Source organism: Dichotomopilus funicola, assembly GCF_033296635.1.
Source record: "Dichotomopilus funicola strain CBS 141.50 unplaced genomic scaffold C8A04scaffold_10, whole genome shotgun sequence".
NCBI classification, from domain to species: domain Eukaryota; kingdom Fungi; phylum Ascomycota; class Sordariomycetes; order Sordariales; family Chaetomiaceae; genus Dichotomopilus; species Dichotomopilus funicola.
Window position 1 is genome coordinate 489,075 of NW_026944031.1, and position 24,875 is coordinate 513,949.

The 24,875-nt window shown below is 56.0% G+C and overlaps 8 protein-coding genes across 8 annotated transcripts; 4 read left to right on the top strand and 4 right to left on the bottom strand.

Annotated features, from left to right (window-relative positions):
- Nucleotides 1–953: 953 nt before the first annotated feature.
- Nucleotides 954–1,952, bottom strand: C8A04DRAFT_10006 (uncharacterized protein; the record flags this gene model as incomplete). Its single annotated transcript, XM_062776431.1, has 3 exons — nucleotides 954–1,357; nucleotides 1,455–1,843; nucleotides 1,921–1,952. The coding sequence occupies 3 exons, from the start codon at nucleotides 1,950–1,952 to the stop codon at nucleotides 954–956; spliced, it is 825 nt and encodes a 274-aa protein (XP_062639622.1).
- A 911-nt stretch (nucleotides 1,953–2,863) lies between these two features.
- Nucleotides 2,864–3,358, top strand: C8A04DRAFT_26070 (uncharacterized protein; the record flags this gene model as incomplete). Its single annotated transcript, XM_062779789.1, has 3 exons — nucleotides 2,864–2,897; nucleotides 3,080–3,195; nucleotides 3,305–3,358. 3 exons carry the CDS (start codon nucleotides 2,864–2,866, stop codon nucleotides 3,356–3,358), a joined length of 204 nt encoding a protein of 67 aa, XP_062639623.1.
- A 363-nt stretch (nucleotides 3,359–3,721) lies between these two features.
- C8A04DRAFT_26071 (uncharacterized protein) lies at nucleotides 3,722–4,690 on the bottom strand (the record flags this gene model as incomplete). Its single annotated transcript, XM_062779790.1, has 2 exons — nucleotides 3,722–4,487; nucleotides 4,605–4,690. The coding sequence occupies 2 exons, from the start codon at nucleotides 4,688–4,690 to the stop codon at nucleotides 3,722–3,724; spliced, it is 852 nt and encodes a 283-aa protein (XP_062639624.1).
- Nucleotides 4,691–5,180: 490 nt separating this feature from the next.
- Nucleotides 5,181–6,389, top strand: C8A04DRAFT_35225 (uncharacterized protein; the record flags this gene model as incomplete). Its single annotated transcript, XM_062783092.1, has 1 exon — nucleotides 5,181–6,389. The coding sequence occupies one exon, from the start codon at nucleotides 5,181–5,183 to the stop codon at nucleotides 6,387–6,389; it is 1,209 nt and encodes a 402-aa protein (XP_062639625.1).
- Nucleotides 6,390–6,706: 317 nt separating this feature from the next.
- C8A04DRAFT_9991 (26S proteasome subunit RPN7-domain-containing protein) lies at nucleotides 6,707–8,383 on the bottom strand (the record flags this gene model as incomplete). Its single annotated transcript, XM_062785712.1, has 5 exons — nucleotides 6,707–6,907; nucleotides 6,973–7,734; nucleotides 7,796–8,076; nucleotides 8,157–8,201; nucleotides 8,320–8,383. 5 exons carry the CDS (start codon nucleotides 8,381–8,383, stop codon nucleotides 6,707–6,709), a joined length of 1,353 nt encoding a protein of 450 aa, XP_062639626.1.
- A 3,425-nt stretch (nucleotides 8,384–11,808) lies between these two features.
- Nucleotides 11,809–15,351, top strand: C8A04DRAFT_9973 (fungal-specific transcription factor domain-containing protein; the record flags this gene model as incomplete). Its single annotated transcript, XM_062785701.1, has 5 exons — nucleotides 11,809–12,148; nucleotides 12,322–13,075; nucleotides 13,186–13,815; nucleotides 13,877–14,315; nucleotides 14,338–15,351. The coding sequence occupies 5 exons, from the start codon at nucleotides 11,809–11,811 to the stop codon at nucleotides 15,349–15,351; spliced, it is 3,177 nt and encodes a 1,058-aa protein (XP_062639627.1).
- A 1,938-nt stretch (nucleotides 15,352–17,289) lies between these two features.
- On the top strand, nucleotides 17,290–19,078 carry C8A04DRAFT_10047 (peptidase M24, structural domain-containing protein; the record flags this gene model as incomplete). The annotated part of the gene is made up of 4 exons (XM_062776447.1): nucleotides 17,290–17,377; nucleotides 17,434–17,560; nucleotides 17,623–18,001; nucleotides 18,074–19,078. 4 exons carry the CDS (start codon nucleotides 17,290–17,292, stop codon nucleotides 19,076–19,078), a joined length of 1,599 nt encoding a protein of 532 aa, XP_062639628.1.
- Nucleotides 19,079–19,971: 893 nt separating this feature from the next.
- Nucleotides 19,972–23,680, bottom strand: C8A04DRAFT_9978 (uncharacterized protein; the record flags this gene model as incomplete). Its single annotated transcript, XM_062785705.1, has 6 exons — nucleotides 19,972–21,247; nucleotides 21,312–23,047; nucleotides 23,153–23,218; nucleotides 23,277–23,295; nucleotides 23,373–23,431; nucleotides 23,522–23,680. The coding sequence occupies 6 exons, from the start codon at nucleotides 23,678–23,680 to the stop codon at nucleotides 19,972–19,974; spliced, it is 3,315 nt and encodes a 1,104-aa protein (XP_062639629.1).
- Nucleotides 23,681–24,875: the final 1,195 nt, after the last annotated feature.

Consider the following 24,875-nt stretch of genomic DNA (forward strand, 5'->3'; position numbering starts at 1 on the left):
TTGGACGGCCGTATCGACCCGTATCTGCGTCCTGTTGTTGGTGGTAATTTCATCGGCGCGGACGGTCGCCCTGTAGGGACAAGGGTCGAAGGAAAGAAAACGCCTCATTGCAGCGGTTGTCCAACAGCCCATTGCTGTTCCGAGAAAAGAGTATGGTATTCGTAACCCCCATTGAATCGTTTTGCCCGTGTTGATCAATCCAGAACCAATTCGGTGAGTGGCAAGTTGGTTAGGGATTGACAGCGGTGCTCAATTTTGGTGCCTAACAAGCGCGGTGATCTCATCTGCTCAGCCCGTCAAATCATCGTCGAGTCTGTCAGCTCAACCATCCATGTTCGAGATCCTGTCGCTTGCCTGTCAAATTAATTAACTAGGCTCTGAAGAGTTATTCAAGCGCACCAGGCTCTCTCCACGTTGCACATTCTCCCCAGCTGGCTGCGCGGAACTACAGGCAGCCCGAAACCAAACGGCTCTCTTAGCTGGGTTGAATTGTTGAATTGTTGACGTGTTGACTCTGGCTTTTGACGTCATGCTGGCTTGTTCGATGTTCTGGAAATCGTTGACGACAGAAGCAAACAACAGTCGTTTGTTGCGGAAAACATCGGGTGCATCGAGTTGAGCGGGAGAAGGTCCAATTGGAATTGCGCATCTCATTTGGGCCCATTTCAGGGCCTCTTTGGGACTGTGGACCTGTGGACCTGTGGTCTGTGTGGTCCACACATTTCCGGCCGCGCCGTCAAGTCCTTCCGGCCCCCCGGCTGTTCGGTTTCGGACCCACACGCCATCGGCACAGGTATCACATGCCACTTTGTTTCAGGGCCAAGATATAACCAAACAACCAAAAAGGAAAAGAGAAAAGGGAAAGAAAAAAAAACGAAAATTGAATAAGACCAGACCCAAACAAAAATGGCCCCCAGACCAATTCCACCACCACCTTTACACTAGACACTCCCCTAAATCCGCGACTCCGTCTTCCCCGGCGTGGGCAAAATCCCAAAATCCCCCTCAATCTCCCTTATCTTCTCCACCGACCGCTTCCACCCAGGCTCCTCCGCCAGCCGGCCCGTATACGCATGCAACTTCGGGTAGGTCGCCGCAAACGAGCCCTTCTCCCACTTCCCAATGCCATCAAACGCGCCGTCGCGCCCCGCAATGAGCGGGTACGACAGCATGATGTCGGCGCCCGTGAGCGTGCGTCCACACAGGTAGGCGCCGTCGCCGGGGGGGGTCTCGAGGAATTGCTCTAGCATGCCGAAGTGCCGCTTCATGTTGGGGAAGACGGTCATGGCGATGATTTGGTTGGCGATGACGGTCGTGAGGGGGCGGATGAGGAAGGGCACGCTGGGGCCTTTGAGGGCTGCGGGGGGTGTCAGTGTCAGCATGATGGGTATCTTGTCGAGTCGACCGCATGGTAGGTTAAAACGAAAACATCCCCTAGGCTAGGGATGACATACCGGTAAGAATAAAGTGCAACACCACGGTAAACATAAAGCTGCCCTCGATGTAGTACAGCAGATACTGATACCGCATCCACTCCTCCGTCTCCCCGCCCACGCGGTTCTCCCGGCCTTCCTTCCACCGCGGGGGAACCAATTCCGGGCCCTTGGGGAAATGGTCGCACAGGTACTGCGTGATGAAGGCCGTCTCGGCCAGCACGATGGGCTCCTCCCCGGCTGCGTTCGGGGTTGTCACCGTCACGACGGGCGATTTGCCGAGCGGGTGGATCTTGCGCAGCTCTGGCGGCGCGAGCATGGTCTTGAGCCGGTGGTGGATCTCCAGCTCGTAGGGGATCTCTAGTTGCTCGAGCAGGAAGAGCGTGCTCTGGGCTCGCGAGCCGTTGAGCCTACGTTGAGTGTAAGTGTGTGGCAAGGTGGGTAGTGTATGTGCACTCTGAGAGTGCCAGGGGGTTGAGGATCATACCAGTGGAGCTTGACTTTCGCTTCTTCGGTCATGGTTAATCGAGGAACTGTTTAGTACAAACAAGTAGCTTGGAGTGTCGTTTCTTCACAAAAGTAAAAGTCAGAAATTTGAATAAAAATGTTGAGAACAGTAGACGGTTATACATCATTTACTACCATCGGACAACCTGACGTATTCGGGAGGCGACCGGCAGAACCTGGAAATTGGCGCCGGAAGCAAAGGATGCCGAGGCACTGGAGCTGGGGTTCGCCCATTACAATCCTCCACTTTGGAGGCCTGGGCCCAGTCACGGCAACGAGAACAAGCACGGAGAGAGTGTACTACTGCCATGTATGCAATTGGGATGCTTATTACCTTTCACGGGCACTACTATGGCGCACCAAAACTGCTGATACTAACTTCAACAACTCACATGCGCTCCGTCCTTGCTCAACCGAGCATGCCAGAACGCAATGAGTTGACCGATTGAAAACTCCCAAGTTGTCACCATGGCTGTACAAAGCATGAGACAAAAATCGGAAATGCAAACCACGCATTACCTTGAAGGTCGTTCCCAGAGAGCCCGTTCCTTTACACCCCATGGTCGTAACAAATGCCGGATTGAGATGACTTGCCTACATGCCAAAATAAGCCAAACACCACGTGATAGGTCACGTGAAAGGAACCGCCAAGACCATCCCGACAGCACCTCGTGAAGCTCACCACCAAGCCTCCAGCGGACCTTGAATCTCGAAACCTCGAAGGGTTGAGCGCAACCACTCCACCAATCGCCCACACCACAGTTCAACCACCTCACATATCCAAGGAGGAACCCCCCAAAACCGCCCAAGATGGCTGGCCTCCCTCACTACAGTGCGCTTCTGCCCCCCGCCCCTTCCCCTCTCTGATGGATGAAGGAGCTCGACTAACTAGATGCGCTCTTGCGCGCCCCGCGCAAACAGAGATGTCCATTGACCCGGCCTTTGCCCGCCTCGAGAGTACGCCTGAGCCCACCCACCCTTCGCCAAATTCTCCCCCGTCCCCCGTCGAACCTCGTTTGAGCTCTGTGCGACAGCGACAGCGACAGCGACGATCATTGCTCTACTCCCACGATCCCCCCCTCTTCGCGGGACAGACGATAGAATACCGGCCGGCTAACCGTTTCTTTTGTGTCATCCAGACATGCAAAGGAACCGCTACAAGTACTTCCGGTGGAACAGAAAGACAGCCTTCGTCTCGTTCATGTACATCATCGTAGTACCGAGTTTCGTGGCGTACCTGGGCTACGCGACCGACGTGAGTTTTCCTTGGATCGTTGCGGCACCATAGGCCAAGACACGGGCAGAGAGGCATCCGGCCTGGATTATATTGAGCTAAGATATGACTGACACGGGATGTGGGATAGGGCCTATGGGAGCTGCGTGGGAAGCGGAGGGGAAACCCGATTTCCGAGCGTTAAGGAGACGGAGTTGGGGCGAGGTTGGATGAGGGAAGAGGCGGTCGCTGTACATATGCTGCGTGGGGACGCAAAGAGTTGGGGGAGGAGGCGCGAATTGACACAAGTCATACCCAACCCTTGCTCGAAGTGGGAAACGTGGCCCGAGACCTTAGAGGGGCAATAGGGACGGTCTTGCTGTCAGCTATCGGAGAGTGAGATACCGGGGACATGATGGAAAATGAAGAGATCGACGCACACAATATGAAATACGCGAAAGCCTCACTGTTGAACGCCGAAGCCTCGAACCACTCAACAGAACCGAATGAACCGTCGCGAGACTGCCGGTTTCTCACATTTGTTCAAAGAAGCCTTCCACAGAAAAAACTACCACCTTCGACCCGCATCAAAACCCTCCTCCGGCAACCGATCTCCCCGTCTCCAATCCCCCTCCGGTATCCTCACACTCCCCCCAATCTCCCCCCTTCGCCTCCCAAACCTTCCCCCACCACCACCACCACCACCACCACCACCACCACCACTCCACGGCCCATCCTCCCTCCACCCCCCCCCCCCCCCCCCCCCCAAAACCCCCCCCAAACCCCCCCCCCTTCCAAAACTATCCCCATACCGGCCCCCCGGTGCCGTCGGCGCCGCCGCAAACCCACGCCCATCCCGCCGTCTACTCTCCTCCTCCATAGCCTCCCTTAGAATCCGCGTACTGCTCGCAACAGACACCACCTCCCCCGTGACCTCATCAGGCGGAAATACCAGGCAATACACATCATCGCCGGGCATGAGAGTCGTCGCGAATAATGCTACCTCACCGTCATCCGGTTCTCCATCATCCCCCCCGTCCTCCTCCTCCTGCTGCCCTGGGTTTACACCACCTTCTCCAGATCCGGCACTAGGTTTGACTAGTAGTCCCCTACCTAGGAGAACCGTACCCATAACCTTGGGCGGTGCAGGTCGCGGACTGCCATTGTCGTCTCGGTCGATAGGGGCGAGGGCGAAGGCAAGACGGGTGCCGATAGCGGGGGTGGGGAGGACGGATGAGGAGGGGGGTAGGGTGGTGAGGATGTTGTGGGAGAGTTCGGAGAGGGTGCTGTTTACCCAGGTGTGGAGGGTGAGAGAGAGGGGGGTGGGGGGTGGTCTGGGGGGTGGTTAGTGGGTGGTTTGTTTTGGGGTGGGTGTTTGGGGGGAATGAAGTTGCTTGCGTAAAAGAAAAAAAAAAAGGGGAAAAAAGGGAAAAAAAAAAGTGGTAGCTTACCGATGCCTTGGAAGGCGTGGTGTGATAAATGAAATGTGTAAGGTGAAGGGCGGCGTGCCGTCTCGGTCGACCTTTGGGGGGTTCATGATGATTGAGCTTGTGGATATCGTTCGTGGAGTGTAAATCGCAAATTGACCGTTTGCTGCGGCTGAATGTGAAAGGGATGACCTAAAGTTTGGTTTCTGTCCGTTTCTCTGATAGGTACACTGGACCGGGCCTCGACAATGGCCTGTCGCCAAGGCACCGACGTCCCAGCCAAACCTATGGCTCAATCGCAGTTCGGTGTATTGCGTGTGAGTTGCGGGAGGTCTCATGCTGTACCGGTGGGACCTTCCGGGGTACTTTAGCGGCTCTCGTCAATTTTTAGCGGGCCGATGTTCAGCCTCCAGGCTAACCAATGAATCTTCAACTCAACACCACACGACATTCTTTTCTCATCACCAATCCACGAGCTTCAACAACCCGATCGATACGGTCCCGCACGCTTTTCCAACTGCCCGCCTAGTCCCTTAATCCACCAACCCAACGCCCCTTCATCAAAACATTCCGCCCACCGCGCCAGCCCATCCGCCCACCATGGATTTCGCCGCCCTCATGGCCCAAGAAATCTCCAAAGCCAACGGAGACACCAAAAAACCATCACCCAGCTCTACCAAACCCACAACCCCCCCCACGTCCACAGACAAATCCACAACATCACCACAACCCCAACCCCAACCCCAACCCCCCAAATTCATCTCCCGCCGCGAAGCCGAAGCCGCCCGCCGCCAAGCCTACCTCGCCGAGCAAGCAGCCCTCGAGACCGAGCGCGCCGCCAAAGCCGCCGCCAAGCGCAAGCGCGAAGAAGACGCCGCCCACGAGGCACGCATCCGCGAAGAAAAACGCCGTCGCTTAGCCGAAGAGTCACGCGCACGGCGCGAGGCAAAAGAGGCGGAAGAGGAACGGGCGCGGAGGAAGAGGTTGGGTTTGCCGGAGTTGGTGAAAGGAGGGGAGGGTGGAGATGGGGGGGTGGATGGGAAGGAGGGAGAGGAGGAGGATGAGGAGGATTTGGATGGGGATGATGGGGAAGGGGTGAAGGATATTGGGGAAGTTGAGTTGTTGGGGAAGTTGAGAGGGTTAGGCGAGCCGGCGGTGTTGTTTGGTGAGAGTCACAACGCACGACTTCGACGGTACCGGAAAGCCAGCAAGGCGGGCGGAGCAGCAGCAGCGCTCGCGGCGTCGTCGGGACCGATCGCGACCACGTTGCCACCCGTGGAAGAGAAGGATATGAGGGTCCCCAACAAAGTCCCGCCGGCGACTGACAAGAAAGCGCGCCGACTGCTCTTCCGCCAGCTGGCGTCTTACTTCAACATGATCCTGCGCGAATGGGAGATTGCTCTCGCGCGCGAAGACAACGCCGATACATTTGCGGGACAGGCCGCGCGCAACGCTATGGTCTCTACCAAGGAGACGATGCGGCCGCTCTTTCGCAAGTTTGAGCAGGGCGACCTGGACGAGAGTATTCTGGAGCCTGTCATCGAGATTGTCAACGCTGCGCAGGAGCGGCGGTATGTCGACGCCAATGACGGGTATCTGCGTCTCAGTATCGGCAAGGCGGCCTGGCCGATTGGTGTCACCATGGTGGGTATCCACGAGCGTAGTGCTCGTGAAAAGCTGCATGGTGGAGAGCGGGGTCATATTATGGGCAGTGAGGTCACACGCAAGTATCTGCAGAGTATCAAGAGGTGCTTGACATTTGCCCAGGTCCGCTGGCCACCAGAGGATGTCCGGCAGCTGATGGGTTAGGTGGAGAGGGCGTAGATAGGATGGAAGAGACATCAACTTCGGTGATCTAGCGATACCCAAATTAATCACAACTTGATCCTTTCGTGGTGCTTAAAAGTTCGGCCTTGCAAGAGTATCCCATTCCTCATGGACGGCGTAATCATATCTCATCCCGGGGTAAGCATCGCATACGAAGCTTCCTCCTCACCAATAATCTGCCAGTTAATACTGGGCCTCTTCCTTGCGGGTTTCGCCCCTTAACTCTCGGCTCTCCCGTTTCGTAGAAAGAGTGACGGAGACTCGGCAAATCAAGTCTAAACCCTCCTTAACGGACCACATTAACCCAAGGTCTCTTCCATCATGTAATCACTCTGAGAACTAAACTGGCCCCCTTTTCTGCCCCCCTTCAGCTCAAGGTCGGAAGCCGCAAGCCCCATCCGTCGAAGACGATCAAGCGCCTGCTTCTCGTAATTCTCGGCTGTTCGGAGGGCCGCCTCTTGCATCTGTGCTCTCGGATTGGCGGCCTTGGTGGTAACCAGCTGAAAGAAGGAAGCCCAGTTAGCACTTCTTCAAACAAAATAACATTGGGCGAGCAGGAACCTACCTTGTCAATAGTATTGATCCGAGCCTTGAGAGCACCGGATTCAATCATGTCGGCCAGCTCATTCTCAATGTCCTGACCGGGGCCACCAAAGGCATTGTTCATTGTCTCCAAGCTGACGCATGAGAAGGGTATCAGGTACTGGATGATACACTTGCTGCGAATGCGGGAGTAGATAGTCGCGACGTGCTTTTGTAGGAAGATGTCGAGCTGATAGTCCGCACGGTATGACTCGAGAACGGAAATGCATGCAGAGTACCTGCCGCTAACGAACTGTGTCACAGCGCGCCGAATGTGTGGTGCATGCTCCAAGAACGTCCGGAACACCGCGTTGTCGAGCACATTCCTCTGGAGCTCCCCCCGGTCCATGGATGCGAGGGCAAGCAGACCGCCGTAGCTCGCGACGTCGCTTTGGCTGGCGAGCTCGTTGTATGTGGCGGCGGGAATACTCGAATCGGTCGAGAGGAAGCTCAGTGCGGCCTCTTTGAACTTAAGATGTCCTAGCAACGCAATGCCCTGTGAGATTTTCAGATAGGGCTGGACTGTCCTTTCTTCCTCGGCAGGCTGGGAGCCACCGAGCTTGCTGAGATGGGCGCCCACCATAGCCCACTCTCGGCGGTGAATTGAGACACGGACGAGATGTTTGCCGACGTCGATAAACTGCTTAGGTGTACTGACATCCGGCCGCATCTTTGAGTATGTCTCAGCCGCAGCGTTGAGATCGCCGATGCTCTCAAGGTGCTTCGCGAGATCTTCATTGCCCATCTAACACGATCAGTTAGGCTTACCCCGTTATCATCTCCACTACACAGCACATAAAACTCACTCGGACGCTCTCTTTGATCAAGTTGTTCTTGTACCCCTTAAGTTCGGTTGTCAAACGGTTGGTCTCGAGCTTATTCGCCGCATCTTGCGCTTCCAGCCATGCCTGGTCGAAATTGGCTTCAGGTTCGGTAGGAGCGGCAACCCGGAGGCACTCGACGGCTTCTCGGTACCGGCCGGTATCCTTGCCCCGCTTGGCTTCTGCGATTGCGGACTTCAACGCATCAACGCACAATGGCACTGAGCTACGTCCGATCAATAAAAGCCGGTCGAAGCGTGTACGACCTAGGCGCGGGTGTTGTTAGCTTAGAGCTAAACTAGAGGCAAAACTACCAGATTCAACTGGGGAGGTTGAACGCGCTAACCCTTATAGTTTTGTATGTAAAGGTCGAGGTCAAAGTTCGGTGCCTCTAGTCGTTTTTAACTCCACGGTTAGCTTTTGGGTTCCTTGCCTCTGAGAACGACGACGCAAACAGGCGACAAGGTGCTGAGATATTGCGCCGAGGTGGGGATATCAGGTCTACGTACCCCGAACGATGATGCGCTCTTGGCTATCCATCAACGTAAAGAAAGCGAGCAAAGGGTCCGCCATGTTGACTTGAATGATCGCGCTCAAGATCCCGTCGGCGGTTGACGCGGGGTTCGGCGAGGCTGTGAACTAAAGGAAGCTCTGAGAAGCTCCGAGGTAAGGCTGAGAGTTGGGATTGGGGGTTGACAGGCAGCGGCGGCCAAGAGCTTTGGTGGGGTAACCTGGAAGAGTGGGGCACCCGCTCAAGCCGCTCTCGCCCTTCCTTCCTCACTTAGGGATTCCCCAGGAGCCAACCTTGCCAACCCATCAATAGTCAGGTACCCAACGTTCATCCTCCCAGCTGACTCAGTTGTGGCCATTGTTTTCCGTTCCGTGAGCAAACAAGCAAACACAGTGGAGAGATTGCGAAACCGATCGGGCATCAAATTCGGACTGGCGTTCCATGTCATCAACTCCACCTGTCAATGGGCACACGTTGTTGAGGGTTATTGAAGGGAATGGGCAGCATCACAAAAGAAAGAGGAAAAAAAGAAAAAGGCAAAACACTCTGGTGGTCACCTCGGGATGTCTCGGCGACCGAGGTGTGCCGACGTCTTGGGAGTTCTATTTTTGCATCAGCAGGGCTGACAAGGACAAGCAGGTCCTGATATCCACGCTGTCGGATTGTCCTCGGGGGTTCTTCCCCGGCCACACATTGGCGCAGACGACAAGCAGTTGCATCGTATGTCCACACTGGAGTGGGAAGCACAACTCGCCGAGATTCAGGCGACCCGGCCCACGCTCCGGAAGTCCCAAAGTGGAAGCACCAAAAAAGGGGTCCATGGGACAAGTAACCGAATGCGAATCAGATCTTCGAGATCATCGATGCCCAGAAAACGTTGCTCGCGCCAGAGAAAAAGAAAACAGCCTGGCGTGCCTGAGCGTGCCGTGCGTGCCTGGGGGTCCGCCGGAGTTCGACGTTCACCAGTCTGCCTGCCCGCAACTTGCAGCTGCCGGGTTCCCAAAAAAGAACCCACCGGATAGCCCAGGGCGCGTGTGGAAAAAAGTCTGCGCGCGCAACCGCAAAAGGGCACTGTGCGTGTCCACCAGCATGGGCTCGTTGTGGTCCCCTGTCCCATCTTCTCCCGGGGTTCTTGCATGCCAAGGCTGCATGACGACGTCAGCCAAGATTCTAGCGCTCCAATGTCGTTCCCCACCCTTTCCAGATCGCCAATGTCCGTTTCCCATCTGCTGCACCCTTGAGATGTGCTTTGTCAAGGAATCACTGGCCCGCTGCGGGCTGTTTCTCAAAATATGCATCCCAATGGTGCCCCAATATTGACGGCTCGCCCGCCGGCCGCCAGACAGCCTGGGGTGCCCTTCGGTACGACCGCACCTCCCAGCCCCTGGCTCCTTCCCAACGATGGGAACTCTCCAACCCGCGTTCCCAGCGGGCAGGCCGTTTATTTGCGGTGGGCTGGGGAAAGAGCAGGCAACGCCCACACGGCAGGTCCAAACTCCCCACGGTTTAACGTTGCGGCGGAAGGAAAGAGCCTGTCCAGGAATCCCCACTGTATCCACATAAACCTTGGGGGCCAAAGCGTCCTTCCAGTTTCTGCATGTTCCCATCCGCGAGCCATTCCTGTTCCTCGCATTGCCATTCCAACTCCGGGAATAATTCCGGGAAAGTCGCGGGATGCTTTCCTCGTCTGAATCGTGCTTATTCTGAACCTGGCCGCTTCTGTTGGGAATCGAAGAGCCTCGGGGAAAAGGTAACTCAATGGGAGAATGAAAGCTCACCACAGACGACAACACGCATGGACGACTACACGAACCAAAGTTTTGTGTGCGGGTCGGCTTTCGGGCCCAGGGCTAGCCGACCTTCCCGACTAACGGTAAAAAAGAATAAAAAACTCATGCATCGAAGATCTACGGAAGCCGATGTAGAAGCAGAAGCGAAGTCAGGCACCGCGAACGCCAACATCATTCGTGTATCGACAACCGCACAACCGCACACACTGTCTACTTCCCAAATCTGCCCCCCTTCCTAGTTTTCCCGGCCCGGCTCTCTCACTCGCCTTCTCGTGTTGTAGCATGATCCGACACCATCAATAAAAAAGGAGCGTGTCCCTCCATTTGGTACTATGTACAGACAAAGGGTCTCGTGCCCGTTGCATCGGCACCGGAGATAAACTACCACCTACCCCAGAGTCCTGGGAACATGGAAAGCGACCGAACGGCACGCGGCTAGGGACCCCCGCGGCATGAGAAAGGGGGCAACTCTCATCCGCTCGCGGTCGACCCCTTCGCTGCGACGCGTGCAACATGCATCACGCAACCGAGGATGGGGAACAAGCTGAAAACGCCCGCAGCTGCGAAAGCCTTGCAACGCTTCCGAGGAGTTGTTGTCTTGCAACCGAACCCCAGCACAAGACGATGCCAGGGGTTAGAGGGAGGGGGGAGGGGGCTTCCCACGGTCGGCGATACGAAGTAGGTACTGTGTGTACACACACTTTTGGAGCCAGAGAGGATGGTGCTCCACATCTTCTGAACCGTCATCCATCCAACCAGGGAGCGGTGATTGCCGACTTTCTTCGAGGCCAACAAAATCGTATGCTGGGCCCTTGGGTTGTTGCTACTCACAGTTTCGTATTCCGGTTCGACCAATGTGCTTTCAAGCGGCTCTCCGGGTCCTCTTTTCGGCTCTAAAGGTGCTTCCTCTTTCCCAGCCAACCAGCCGCGGTTTTGTTTCAACATCTCGTCCACCTTTTTCTCATCCGATCTCCGCGACTTCATCAACACCCGCGTTCTTCGTCTAGTGTCCGTGTTACACTAACCCCGAGTCGGCGCCGGCTCCCGCCTCCCCCCATCCCTGCTTCGCTCCCGGAAAAGCGCCTAGGAAAACAGCGGGGTCCACCCCGAAGGACTGGACGGATCCTGACAACTCCTGTACAAAGAAGCGCCGTGCGCTCTCTCGAGCTCGAGAGTCTGTTGTGCTGCGATTGTTCCCCTCCCCCAAGCTCTCGTCTCCCCACTTGAACTGCTGCTATCCAAGCAGGTTGAGCGGAGTCGACCCAGGATAAATTCGCTATTCGGGGGTTCCTGAGGAACAGGGTGTGTCAACTCAAACGGGAAAAGTCCTTTGCTTCCGTAGAACCACCCCCCCCCTAACCACGCAGGCTTTGGACAGACGACTCTCGTCCAGCGTAAAGCCCTTGATCTCTCTGCGCATCCTCTAAATGCAGAGTACCCGGTGCTGCGCTCAGCCAAACTTTCTCTTCACCCACGACGGCCGACACCCGCTTACCCCCGACTCCCGGTTCTTGTGTGTGTAAACTTCAGCGGCACGCCTTTTCCCCCCCTCCTCCCCCCACTCATAAATCAGATGTGCGAGCACAGCCCTGAAACCCCATCCCGACGGGCAAGTGAGAAGCAACCCCCCACGGAGGTAACCACCATCTATCCCCGTGATTCCCTCACCTGTTTGTCCGTTTTCCCGGGAAGCAACCATGACAGGTCCCGTTCCCGACAGAACCTCGACTCCCCGCGCAACCCGGCCGCCTTCGCGGCCTCCGCGTTCGGGCCGAGCTGGCAGCAGCACGAGAAAGGCTTCGAACCCGCCCAAGTCCTCCGGCTCGGCCAATAGCCCAGACAACATGTCCGACGAGGAGTCGGCCGACCTGTCCCTAGAGGAGTTTGTGGTGAAGTCAGAAAGCGGCATGTCCCCCGCTCAGGAGTCCATCAGGCCCGGATCAGAGGATGCGTCAGGAGCGCTGGACGATGGCGATGATGTCCCGAACATGCCTCAGCAGAAGCGCCGGAGGGTAACCCGCGCTTGTGACGAATGCCGTCGGAAGAAGATCAAGTGCGATGGCAAACAGCCTTGTACGCACTGCTCCGTCTACAGTTATGGTAACACAGCGAAACTTCCCATTTCTACCCCTCCATTCCTCTTCCTCGTCTTCCCTTCTTGGGTGGTTTCCCGCTTGCTGGGTTGTGGATGTTCGTTAACCGGGTTCTAGAATGCACCTACGATAAACCGTCTAACCGCCGCAGGAACCCTGCTCCGCAATACATCGAAGCGCTTGAAAACAAGCTCGACCGCGCCATGGCTCTACTGCGCGAGTTCATGCCTAACGTCGACCTCGCCGATCCCAACCTCGATCCGGCAGTCCAGCAAGAATTCCGCAACCGGGAGAAGGCGAGAGCTCGAACTCAGGAGGCCAAGGCGGAAGCCTCCAATGCTCGGCCAGACGAGCAGCAGGACGCCCAGATCATGTCCATGATCGAGTCGATTGGTCAACTGGATCTCAAGGAAAGCGGGGAGTGGGACTTCCACGGTGTCTCGTCAGGCGCCGTGTTCCTTCGGCGGATGAAGGATCATTTTCAGACGTTGCTGGGAAACGAATACCAGATTCCCTTCTTACCCCGGCCAGCCATCCCTCCTGGCTTGTTCACCATCCACACCCCAAGTTCCCCAGCCGCCTCGCCTCTGACAAACCCGACGATGCACACCCTCCCCCCGCGCGATAGGGTCGATAAGCTCTGTCACTACTCGCTCGACTGTGCGACTTGTCTGCTTCGGGTGGTCCACCGGCCGACGTTTTTTGAGACGCTCGACAGACTGTACAGCACGCCGCAGGGGTCTTGGGGGAACGAAGAGCAGAGATTCTTGGGTTTGCTGTACTCGGTGCTGGCGTTGGGGAGTGTGTACAACGTTTCCCAAGACGAAGGTCCGGAGGGTACGGTAACGTACAGCTCCGCTGTAAGCGAAGGGTAATTGACACTTTCCAGCCATCTTACCCCCTTTCGTTCCCCCTTTGTCTAACAACCGCTCCTTATCGGTTGATAAATTTGATTATTTACTTACTGGCCGCTATGTCTAGGGTTAAATACTATAATTCCGCCCGCTTGGTTCTCCAGGATATGGCGGAATGCCGGGATATGGCGTCCTTACAAGCACTCGTGTACATGATCCTCTTCCTCCAAGCAACCTCCAACATCAGCGACTGCTATGCCTTCCTCGGCATTGCCCTCCGATCGTGCCTCCGGATGGGCCTGCACCGCCACCTCGCACACGACAAAATCACCCCGATCGAGGACGAAACAAGGAGGCGGGTATTTCACGTTATTCGACAGATGGACTTTTATGTTTCTGCGATCCTTGGCTTCCCTCTCCTATTACACGACGAAGATGTCGACCAACCACTTCCCACAGAGGTCGACGACGAATATATCACCAAGGAGGCCATCCGGGCGCCGCCCCCGGGTACTCCGTCATTCTTTCAGGCATTCAACGCGCACAACGAACTCATGAGGATTTTGGCGAGGGTCGTCAAGGAAATATATCCGTTGAGGGGAATTGAGGAGGATAATCTAACAGGACGGCAGCCGGAGAGAACGTTTACAATCAACTATAGCCGAGTTAAGGCCATTGAGCAAGAATTGCATGACTGGCAGTCAAACCTCAACGACTATTGGCGGCCTAGCCACGGGGGCCCGATCGAGGCTACACGGTAAGTGACCGCTGCACTTGACGGAGACCAGGGCGCTCGGGGCTAACAAGATCTTGAATAGCGTTCGAACTCTCCTTCGTTTTGGATTTGCCCATGTCCAGATGATGCTCTACAGACCGTTCCTTCACTACATCTCGCCACGCCTAACGGGCGGGAAAAAGATCGAGCCCCGGTACTACGATTGTGCGGCCGCGGGGATTACCGTCTCGCGGAACATCATCCATATTGGAATTGAGATTCAAAAGCAGGCGGTGCTCATTGGTCCGTACTGGTTTATCCTCTACACCGAGTTCTTTGCCATTCTCTCGCTCATCTTTTTTGTGCTGGAGAACCCCGACAAAGCAGGGTCGGCCGAGATATTAGCCGACGCCAGAGCTGGGAAAGACGTCATCGCAGCTCTCGCGAAACGGAGCCTGGCCGCCGACCGCATCACCGCAGCGTTGAATGTAAGTCCCTCACCCCTCGCTAACGTCGCAGTCAAAGGACCAGTAGATCAGCCGGTGTTAACAAGTGATCCACCAGCCCCTGTTTGAAAAATTACCAGATCGAGTGACGAAATCAACGGCGAGACCAACCCCGACAAAGAAACGATCCGCTCCGGCCCCGGCCTCGAGTGCTGGTCAAGGGTCAAGGGCAGGGAGCGTGACGTTGCCGAGCCGCTCAGATCTGCAGGACACCATCCCGCAGCGCAGATCAGAAGAGATGGTCCGGCCGGCCATCGGCCTGCTCCGACGAGAGGCGCGAGCACCTCCCCAGAGGACCGCGTCCTTCGACACGATTGGATTCCAGCACAGCAGCCTGGCGGAGCAGAGCTTTACCAACTTCCAGGAGATACTACCGATGAACATGCCACTCCATGGTACAGGCTCGGACTCCAACGCGAACACGCAAGGAACCATGCCCGGCCATGCTCAGGGGTTCCATCAGCAGGGCCAGACCGGTGGGGGCTCGGTCAGCTCTTTGTACAAGATGGACGCCATGATGTTCCCTTCGGAGGACCCCTTCGCATACCCGAGCCAACCCCCGATCGACCCCGCTGGCCAGCACCCAAGCAACCAGACCCCACAGGCCACCAACACCGGGCAGTCCCATGACGCCATGCAGTTCTACATCCCTAACGTGTACCATGGCATTGAGGGGCAGCTCCTTGAACCCATGTCTCCATACCTCATGTCCCAAGCTCAACGATCACACCAGCAGCAGCATGGGCTCAACCCCGCTACGCAGATGTATGGGAACCCCAATATGCTTGCTATGCAGTCCGATCATGGGCTGCATGGACATCCTCAGGCACAGCATCACCACCAGCAGATGGGCCAACATCAACAACAACAGCATCAATCACACCAACACCAACATCAACAACAACACCAACAGATACCACAACATCCACATCCACATCAGCAACAGCAGCAGCAGCATCAACATCACCAGCAACAGCAGCAGCAAGGCGGCGACATGATGGGTGACATGATGCCCGATCCCATTATCCCAGGTGAATGGGACGATGTTTTGAACAGCAACACCTACCGATGACAACCACCCGGGGGATATACTTGTGGCAGCACAAGGCGAAACATGGGCGCAAGGTGGGATAAGAGAAGCGGAAGAAGAAGCGTGAAATTTCGAATCCCGAGGGGGCGACTAGGCCAGCGGAAACCGAAGGATCACAGGCGGAAGAAAGAGTTCCAACAGTCAAGAGGTTGTGCCGACAACCAAAAAAAACGAGGGCTTGGAAGCCCAAAATGTGGTCGTAACACCCGACAGCCTCGGCATATCAAAGCCCGACATTTCCACGCAAACCAAAACGAGAAGATTAGGTGGCTCCATCGAGAAGGGTGCTTGGAATCAGATTTGGGTATCTGAAGAGTTTCCTTTTTGTTGGGTTCGTCAAACCACTGTTTGATGACACAACTGATACCTCGAACGGCGAAACGGAATGCCACGAACGGTCATGAAAAATACCCCGGAGATGGGTTAAAACGGAAACGGATACCGGCAGATTTATCGAGTTTGGATAACTCGAGCACTCGCTTTGTTTTTATCTTCTTTTTAATTATCCCCTCGCTACTTTCTAGCCTCTTCCATCTTTTTTTCTTTTCTTCTTCTTTCTTCCCCTTTTAGACAAAAGGATAAAACTCACTCACGATTGAGGACGACTCTCGCTACTATGTTACGACAACGACAGCGAGACATACAACGAACATGGACGGGCTGACAGGATGGAAGGAGGAATGGGGAGTGGTAGAATCGTGGAGGGCCAACAGATGGCGGAACTTGGAAGAGTTAGTTGAGGCAGGTACAAGTTAGTGTTAGGTTAGAACGGGATAAGCTCCAGCAGCCAAGATGGGTTGGAAATGACTGGACACAGAAGGGTCGTGTTTATGGAGAGGGTTGCGAATTTTGATAAAAGTAGGATATCTAAAGATAAATATGTCATATATCTGGCGCAACAAAAACCCTTAAGAGACAAACAGAGCGAGCTGGTAATTGGGTTGTTGGCAAAACTACGATGACATGATCATGCCCAGGCAGTTTTGTCAAATCCACGCTTGGATGTTCCATAACATTAACCAAGGTAGCTTCTCAATCCCTTTTAGAACGGTATCATTAACCATATCCAAGTTGCTAAAAATAAGGTTAAATTACACTTCGGCGTACGAATACGATGGTATGTAAATGCCCATTCACATAACATGACGTTTCCTTATCTTTCCCTTTCGAGACAAGCCCCAAACGCCACTCCCAAAGCTCGGATTCTAACCCGAGTTGGTTGAACGACTCACCCCGCTTTTCCCCTTACCTGATGCATCTTACTTATTAAGGTATCCCATCCACACCGTCTTGCTTGCATTTGACCTTTGACAACCAAGCTTTCGACAATAAATTATCGGATTTGAGACGTGGATTTTCCATTTATTTATTTGTTCTCACTTAGGAGCTTTGAGGACCTACACTGCACGAACTACCGGCCGAGCTACCTACTTAATTTGAACAACATGGCGACGTCATCCGAGGCGAAACCCGCTAATACCAAGCGGATGAGTGACGGGTCGTTTGAGGTGGTGCATGATGGGGAGTTTGATGCCTTGTAAGTTGGATTTAGGGTGTATCATAGCACCACATGTTAGCGGGTTGAGGATAAGGTGGTCCGCTTGTTTTGGGGTGATTGGGCCAGATTGAGTGTTTTAATCGTCTTGCTGGCACTCATTCACGCAGTATGAGGTTGGCTGTTGCTTGATGCGTGCTTGGCCGTTGGGTTATATATACGGTTCAATGTCTAGGGCGGGCTTATGACTGATCATAGGGGCGTTTAGGTCTATTCGGATTCGGCATGCTGGCATGCTGCCTCAGTCTACTACCTCTCCGTCGTTCTCTGATGGTCTTTCCGCCCCTCAACCGTCATCGTTATCGGCATCGTCGCCATCAACGGTCACATCACAAACGACACCCCGGGCTGTTGAGAAGACGACCATGCAGTCCGGGAATGCGTTGGGGAAGGAAGGGAAGAAATTTGTGTTTGATCGGGCGTGGTTAGAGAAGGACTTGGGGAAGTATCCTGGTGAGTTGGGGCTTTTATTCGCCGGTTCTTGGGCATGTCATATTGACCGACTGTAGCAAAACTTCATGCACACAGGGTGGCCCACGAACTCGGGGTCAACCGCGGTATCATTTACCTCCCGGGCCAAGACAGCAAGTATTACGACGACTCAGACATGGGGCCCAGGTTCCGCCAGCGCAGACAGTACGTTCCGTTCTCTACCCACCTCTCCCCGAACGTGACTTCCGGCCAACTAACACACCCAGCTTCTACTACGTCTCTGGCGCCGACTTCCCCGGCTGCGTTGTGACCTACGACATCGCGCGCGACCACCTGGTCCTCTGGATCCCGCACGTGGAGCCTCGCACAGTGCTCTACTTCGGCCGGCTGCCTGGAATCGAGGAATGCAAAGCTGCCTCAGACCTGGATGATGTGCGGCCCATTGAAGGGCTCGACAAAGCGCTCGCCGACCTGCTCAAGGACGGGGATACACTGTACACGCTGCATTCCGACCAGGTGCCTAAGGTGGCAGAGGGCGCACCGGTGTACGTCGATACGTCGAGCCTGCTGCGGGCGGCGGACAATGCGAGGGTGGTTAAGACGGAGTATGAAGTCGAGGTCATCCGGCGGGCAAACCATATCTCTGTATGTTGCATATGATGCCTGACGCTCAACCCTAACCTTTCTCCCCCAACTACACCTCCTAACAACCCCCAGAGCGAAGCCCACCGCGCCCTCCTCAGCCGCCTCTCAACCTTCACCAACGAGCGTGAGATCGACGCCCAATTCATCGCCTCCTGCACCGCCCACGGCGCACCAACCCAGTCGTACCCACTCATCGTCGCCAGCGGCATCAACGCTAGTATCCTCCACTACGATGAGAACAATCAAACCCTCACCGACGGCCGCCAGTTCCTCGTCATCGACGGCGGCGCTGAGTTCCGCTGCTACGCCAGCGACATCACCCGTACCCTGCCGCTATACCCGTCCCCGTCTTCATCCTCGTCCTCATCCTCCCCCTTCCCATCCCCCAAGGCAGAAGCCATCTACCGACTAGTCGAGCGCATGCAAGAGGAATGCATCGAGCGCGTGCGGCCGGGCGTCTTATACGTGTCGCTGCACCGACACGCAGCCGAGGTAGCGGTCGACGGTCTGCTCAAGCTCGGCTTGCTGAAAGCCGAGTCAGCCGCGGAGGTTCTCGCGCAGGGGACCGTAGCCGCCTTCTTCCCCCACGGCCTGGGCCATCACATCGGGCTGGAGGTACACGACGTGGCCGGGGACGAGAGGCTGTATATGAGCGTAGCTGGGAGTAGCACGGCGCGTGGCGCGGGAAGAAGGGGAAGGGGCAAGCGCGAGTATGTCCCGCCTACAGCGATGGCCGCACTATTCTCGGACCACGACGATCCCACAGTGACGGCAACAACAACAACAACACCGGCAGCAGATAAAAAACCCTACCAAGCCCTCCGCCCCAACATGATCCTCACGATCGAGCCAGGGATCTACTTCTGCCGGGAGTACATCGAAGGCAACTTCCTCTCCAACCCGTCGCACGCGCGGTTCATCGACCGCGACGTGCTTGACACGTACTGGGATGTCGGCGGTGTGCGCATTGAAGATGACATCTTGGTGACAAAGGACGGGTACGAGAATTTGACGGCGGCGCCGAAGGGGGATGCGATGTTGGAGGAGATTGCGAGGGGGCGGCGGGTGGGGGAGTAATATATACTGAAGGTAGAAGGTGGCGAGTAGGAGGGGTATATAGCTGGGGGTATATCCACGTCACTGGATATTAACGGAGCCTACATAATAAGATCCTTTCTTACCTGTATATCCCTCCCTCAGCCAAATACCAATTCACCAGCACCTCAGGGTTCGAACCATAAAGAAATGTGTCAGAAGTGCCCTGTTCCTCTCCTATCTACGTACCTTGGTGAAAATTCCAGAAGGAATCCCCCCTTTTCCATCTCATTCAACTAACTAACTACCTACCCAACACCAACCAACGAAGCAACCGCTCAGCAAACAACAGCAATGCGATCGATGTGCCGTGATACAAATGCAACACAACGCAACGCAACGCAATTTTACTACCATCCCCATATCTCTTTCACCCCCGTTCACATCCCAAGCCCAGCCATCCACGACAACGACAACCTTATCCTCCCATCTGTCACAACAGCCCCTTTACCCCATTATGAATGCAGAAGAGGTCTCTACCATGGCCGACCACAAAACAAACCAACTGAAGGATACCATGCCAAAGACCCAAAATTACCCAGATATACAACCACAGCACGCGCAAAAACAACAACAAGCAGCAAGCCACAACAATGGAGGGGAAACCAAAAAAGAGCAACAAAACGCAATGCAATGCAATACAATGCAATGCAAATATAATACAATACCAGACAACACCACCAACCCCCAACTATGGTCTCTTTTTTTCTTCTCTTCGAGCGCCCGTTACAAAAAAAACAACACAACAACCCAATGCAAACACAAACACCGGAAAATCACACTTCCGTCTTCGGTTCCTTTATTCCTCCTTGTTCTTGCTCCGCTTATCTTATCTCCCCCCTGATCCCCATGGTTCCATAACGACCCCTCCTATATCACCTCCCCCCCTGCCGCCCTTTCTTCCCCCTAGTAACCATAACCTCCTTCTCCTCCGCCTTCTCCCTCTCCGCAGCCGCCTTCTCCGCCGCCTCCTTCTTCTTGGTCATCTTCCTCGACCGAGCCGGGGGCGGTTGCAGGCTGTGCAGATGCCCAATATCCTCAAGGGCCATGGTATTTTCCCAGGCCATGCAGCGGTAGGACGTCGGCGCTGCAACGACTACGGGCGCGATTGGTGCGGGAGGCGCGGGGGGTTCGGGGGACGGTTCGAGGGGGGGTGCGGAGATGGTGGTGACGCCGCGGCCGCGGGTGGTCATGCGTTTGCTGGGGGGGTTGGTGGATGTGGTTGTTGTTGTTGTGGGGGGCGCTGGTGTGGGAGTTGGGGCCGGGGTAGCGGCCGCCGCCTTTGCGGCTTCTTCCCGCTCCTTTTTCTGCTGTTCCTCGGCCTCGGCAAGGTAGGCCTTGCGGTTTTCCATGTTCTTGGCGATCTTGTCGCGGTAGTTGACCAGTTCCTTGCGCAGCTTCAGTTCGTTGACACCGCGGGGCTCGAGCCAGCCGAGCAGGGCGTCGACGTCTTCCGGCTCTGAGTAATACCCCCATTGGCAGGCGTTGTAGACGCTGGTGGCGCCCTCTTCGCGCTTCTTGCGCTCGGGCACCGTGGTGTTGAACTTGGCCACGTACTCGTCCTGGTACTCGGGGCTCATGTCGATATAACCCTCCCGCTCGATCTCGTCAGGACCCTGCACCCAGAGACAGCCGTTGGCGTAGTCTGCCGAAGCCGTGGAGCTGTCGGGCAGCCCCCCGTATGGCATGCCGTTGCGCTCGAACCAGTAGTACCGGTTCCAGAAACGGTCCTTGCCGAGCACACGCGTGCGCGGGCAGTCGGCTTCGCGTAGGTCGTTGTCGATCACGGCAATCTCGCGCTCACACTCGGCAATCTCTTCTTCCTTCTTTTGGATGTCCTTCAGCACCCGCTGGAACTGCTTCGACTGCTTGGGTACCTTGGCTGCTGCTTCCGCCTTCTCCTTGCGCTCCTGTTCGAGCTCAGCCTTCCGTTTGCGCTCCGCGGCCCGGTCATTAGCACGCCGCAGTTTCCGCACTGCACCATCGTCATCCGAGTCTGCGACCTCGTCAGAGGTGTTGGCTGGCAAGTCCTCCACATCCGACATCTTGACGTCCCCATTTGTCTTGGCCGGTTCCAACGGTGGACTGGGGGGTAGATTATCGGGTAGCAGGATCTTGCGCTGGTCGTTGAGCTGCTTGAGGTCCTCAATCCTGCGTCAGGTTAGCACCAAATGAATCGGCAGACTAGTCAGAAAACAGAGGAGAGTGGACTCACAGTTGCTTCCTCTTTCTCTGCCACTCAATCTTCTCCTTCCTGTACCCTGTCATCGTCTCACTGCAGTCCTCCATGTACCCACGGATCGCCCTAGTCTCGGACGTGAGCATGCAGATAATCTGCAGCGCCTGCACGCGGTAGTTGATGTCGAGGGCCGAGTACTGCTGGCGCACCGTCTCTTGGCTCGGCTCGATGTCAGTCGGGACCAGCTGCTGGAGAAGCTCTTCACAGGCGGCGCTAAGCCGCTCATTCTTAGACAACTGATGGAGCAACCCGACCAAGATCATTTCCCAACCGCCGTCCTTGAACTCGCGCTTCGACAGCTGCTCGATCCAGTCGTAGTCGTGGAGTAATTCCTCCGCCTGGTGCTTCGGCGCGTCTTCTGCCTCCTGCATCTCCTTCTCGGCCGCAGCCGCCTCTGCTGCTAGTCTCTCCGCTTCCGCCTTGGCCAAGCTCCTCCGCGTCGCGCGTCCCGTTGGTTGCGGTTCCGGTTCGGGAGTTGGCTCGGCACTTCCCTCCTCTTCCTCTTCCTCGTCCTCCTCCTCGTCTTCATCATCCAACTCCGGCAGCTGTATCTGGACCTTACCGCCGTCAGCCTCGGAAGTGACGAGAATCTTGAGAACGGCGCAATGGATCTCGTCAAACAGCTGCACTGGGCTGTCCACAGACGCAACCAACATGGCCTCCACGTAATCGTCGAACGTAAACGAGTCGAGCTTAAAGATCTCGCAGTAGACGTTGAGTGTATCCCATGTTTCAAGCAAGGGTCCTATTGACTTCATCAAAATCTTCTCGCTAAACGGCGACTTGGACTCGGGCCCAACTTCGACCGGCGTGTCGCGGCACATGTACTTGAGCTGCGGTCGAACAAGGCCGCGCGACTCGACCTGCAAGTCTTCGATCGGGTATTTCGGAGGCGGTGGGGGTGGGGTCGGTTCGCGCTGGTGGACGATAGGCTCTGGGGGCTGATCGCGGTACGACATGGGGAACTGCTGCAAGGAGTTCCCGGGGAGCGGAAGATGCATGAAGGAGCCTGGTTCGTGGCCCCCGAACGTGCTGTGCTTGCCTTTGATGGCATGTTGCTGAGCCTGGAGCGCTTGTTGCGCCTTCGACTTGTGGCTCTTGGGCGCGGGCTTGAGCTCGGGCAACCGGAAGCCGGTGGGGCTGACAGGGCCGGGCGAGTCTTGGGGCGTCAGGTCCGAGTGTGATGCCTTCTTCTGAAGCTGTATTTGCTTCCGCTCCAACAACTTGTTGTCGTAGCGCAAGTGGGCCGGGATGCGCGTGTCGATGTGGTACTTTTCCGCGACATCGTTCTTCACTAGCCATGGGGCTCCATTCCAGGCTTCCCTCGTCACCGTGTTCTTGATAAAGGATCGGAGAACGGCCTTGGTAAAGACTTTGCGGTCGCGGAAAATGTTGGGTTCACAGACCATGGCTTCCTCGTCCGGCCGTTCGTCCAGGCTAACAAAGTAGCGCGAGAAGTTCGGGGTCTGGGTGCCATCGGGGAGCACTTTGCTCCCGAAGCGCATCTTGTCCCGGACCACACCCTTCAGCCTCTCTCCGCCCACCACGTATACTGTAACAGCCTCGCCGGGGTAGTAATCGTTCTTAAACTCGTCGTACACCTGGTCGACCAAGGTATCGATGCGGGACACGGTCTGGAATTGGACACGTCGGAGGATCGGGCCCTTGAGGGCTTCGGGGAATGCTTGGTTGACTTCGGCGGCACCGGCGAGCTAAGCGGGGGCAATCTCAACGTTAGTGGTCCACCCCTCGGGGGTGTATGGCAGAAAAGGAAGACAAGAATAGCCCAGGGCGGGGTGAAACGGGAGGGCACATACCTCGCTCTCTAGTGCGTCAAAGAATGTCAGGCCTGAATGGCCACTGATGGTGCAAATAAAGCGTTTCTAGTGTGTACGTGTGAATCATCGGCCGGGTCTTACGGCCGGGGTTAGGCGCGCATACCTGCTTGTAAAAGTCCATCCTACCGGGTCTTAGCAGCCATTCACATTGTTGCATGCGGCGGGGGGTGTAGGGAACTATGAGATGAAAACAACATACCTATTCAAGTAATCCTCGTATGTGACAAAGACCTCGCCCGTCTGGGGAATATACCAGATCTGTACAGTAAATCACCCGGCACTCGTTAACACGTGTTCTAGCCATTGAATCCAGACTGCAGCTACAGGGACAGCTGCATGGTCGCCTACCTCTTGATTGTCATCGTCAAGCTCGGGCACGGGCAGAAACTGCACCGGCTTGCGCTTGAACAGGACCTGGGGGGCGGTAGGGGTTAGTAACTTGGTGGGGGGTCTTGATGATGGTCGCAGTGTGTCGGAAACACCCGCAAGAAGGTTGCCGCGTACCATGGCTGGTGATTATGGTAGAGATTATTATAGTTGTAGGAGTGGTGTCCGCTCGTAGGATCCGCCGTAAACAGGAGGAAAAAGAAAAGGGCGAAAACGCGGAGGAGCCTGAGCCGAAGAATGTTCCCCCCTCTTCCCAAAATGCACTTCTGCAAGGCTGATATCGAATTCGATCTTGAACCTTGTCTCAGCCTTGCCAATGGCAAATAACCCCAAGTCCCGAGTCGATGTGGGGTGAAAAAACGCGGTGATGTGGGTGATTGAGACGCGTTGTGGTGTTCCGTGGCCCTGGTTGGGGCTGGCCGTCGCGACCCGTGGCGGATTGCCCGGGTGGAGAGAGAGGGTTCAGGGTTGGTGGCCGCCCAGGGAGAGCGGACAGGTTCGCGGTGAGAGCAAAGCATGCAAGGCTGATGCGACGGGGGGTTCCAGTCCCAGGTAGGAGTTACGCGCCTGCGAGAATGCGTGTAAGTGGCCGTTTTCGTGTTGGCGCGGTCTGCGTGTAAGTGGTGGTGGTGAGCAGAGGTGCTGCAGCCCCGGAATCGTGGATTGTTGCGAGGGAGGAAAAAAAGCTAAGAGTGTGAAAAAAATAGAGGGCGAGGTGGGAGGAGGAAAAAAGTTCAACAAGGGGAAGGGGGAACGGCAAATGGGGAGGGAGCACGGGCTTAGGTCGCAGTGTGCAGCGTGCAGTGTGGTCCCGCGAACAGCACCACCAAGCCGCACTTCTAAGCACCCGACCCGCACCCAAGGAAGCCCGCAGGCCCGCAGCGCGCGCTGGCAATCCCGGACCCGCTTTGGCAGGGGACGGGGATCTCTCTTCCAGGCCCGACACCAAAAAGGGCTCCTCCTCCTCGCAGACCCCGACCACCCTGGGCACCCTTCTTCCTGCACCCAAGCCGCCCGACGGACATGCTTTGCCCACGTTCTTGTACTCGTCTTGCTCGCCGCGACGAGGGCTATCAGCAGACGCTTGAAGCGCACCGATTGGGGCATTTTTCAATTGTTTACGCCCACGACAGTGCAAAGCAAATTTCCTTTTTCATGGGTAGGGGTCTTCGCCAACCCCGGGACACGGGCTGAACGCGGGACTCTCCCCTTTCCATGCTTCAACAACACCCACACAACATTCAACCATGAGACTCCCAAGGAGTGCATTGCCGTCTCCAGGCCCGGGATGCTGTATTACCCTCTTGTATCTAAC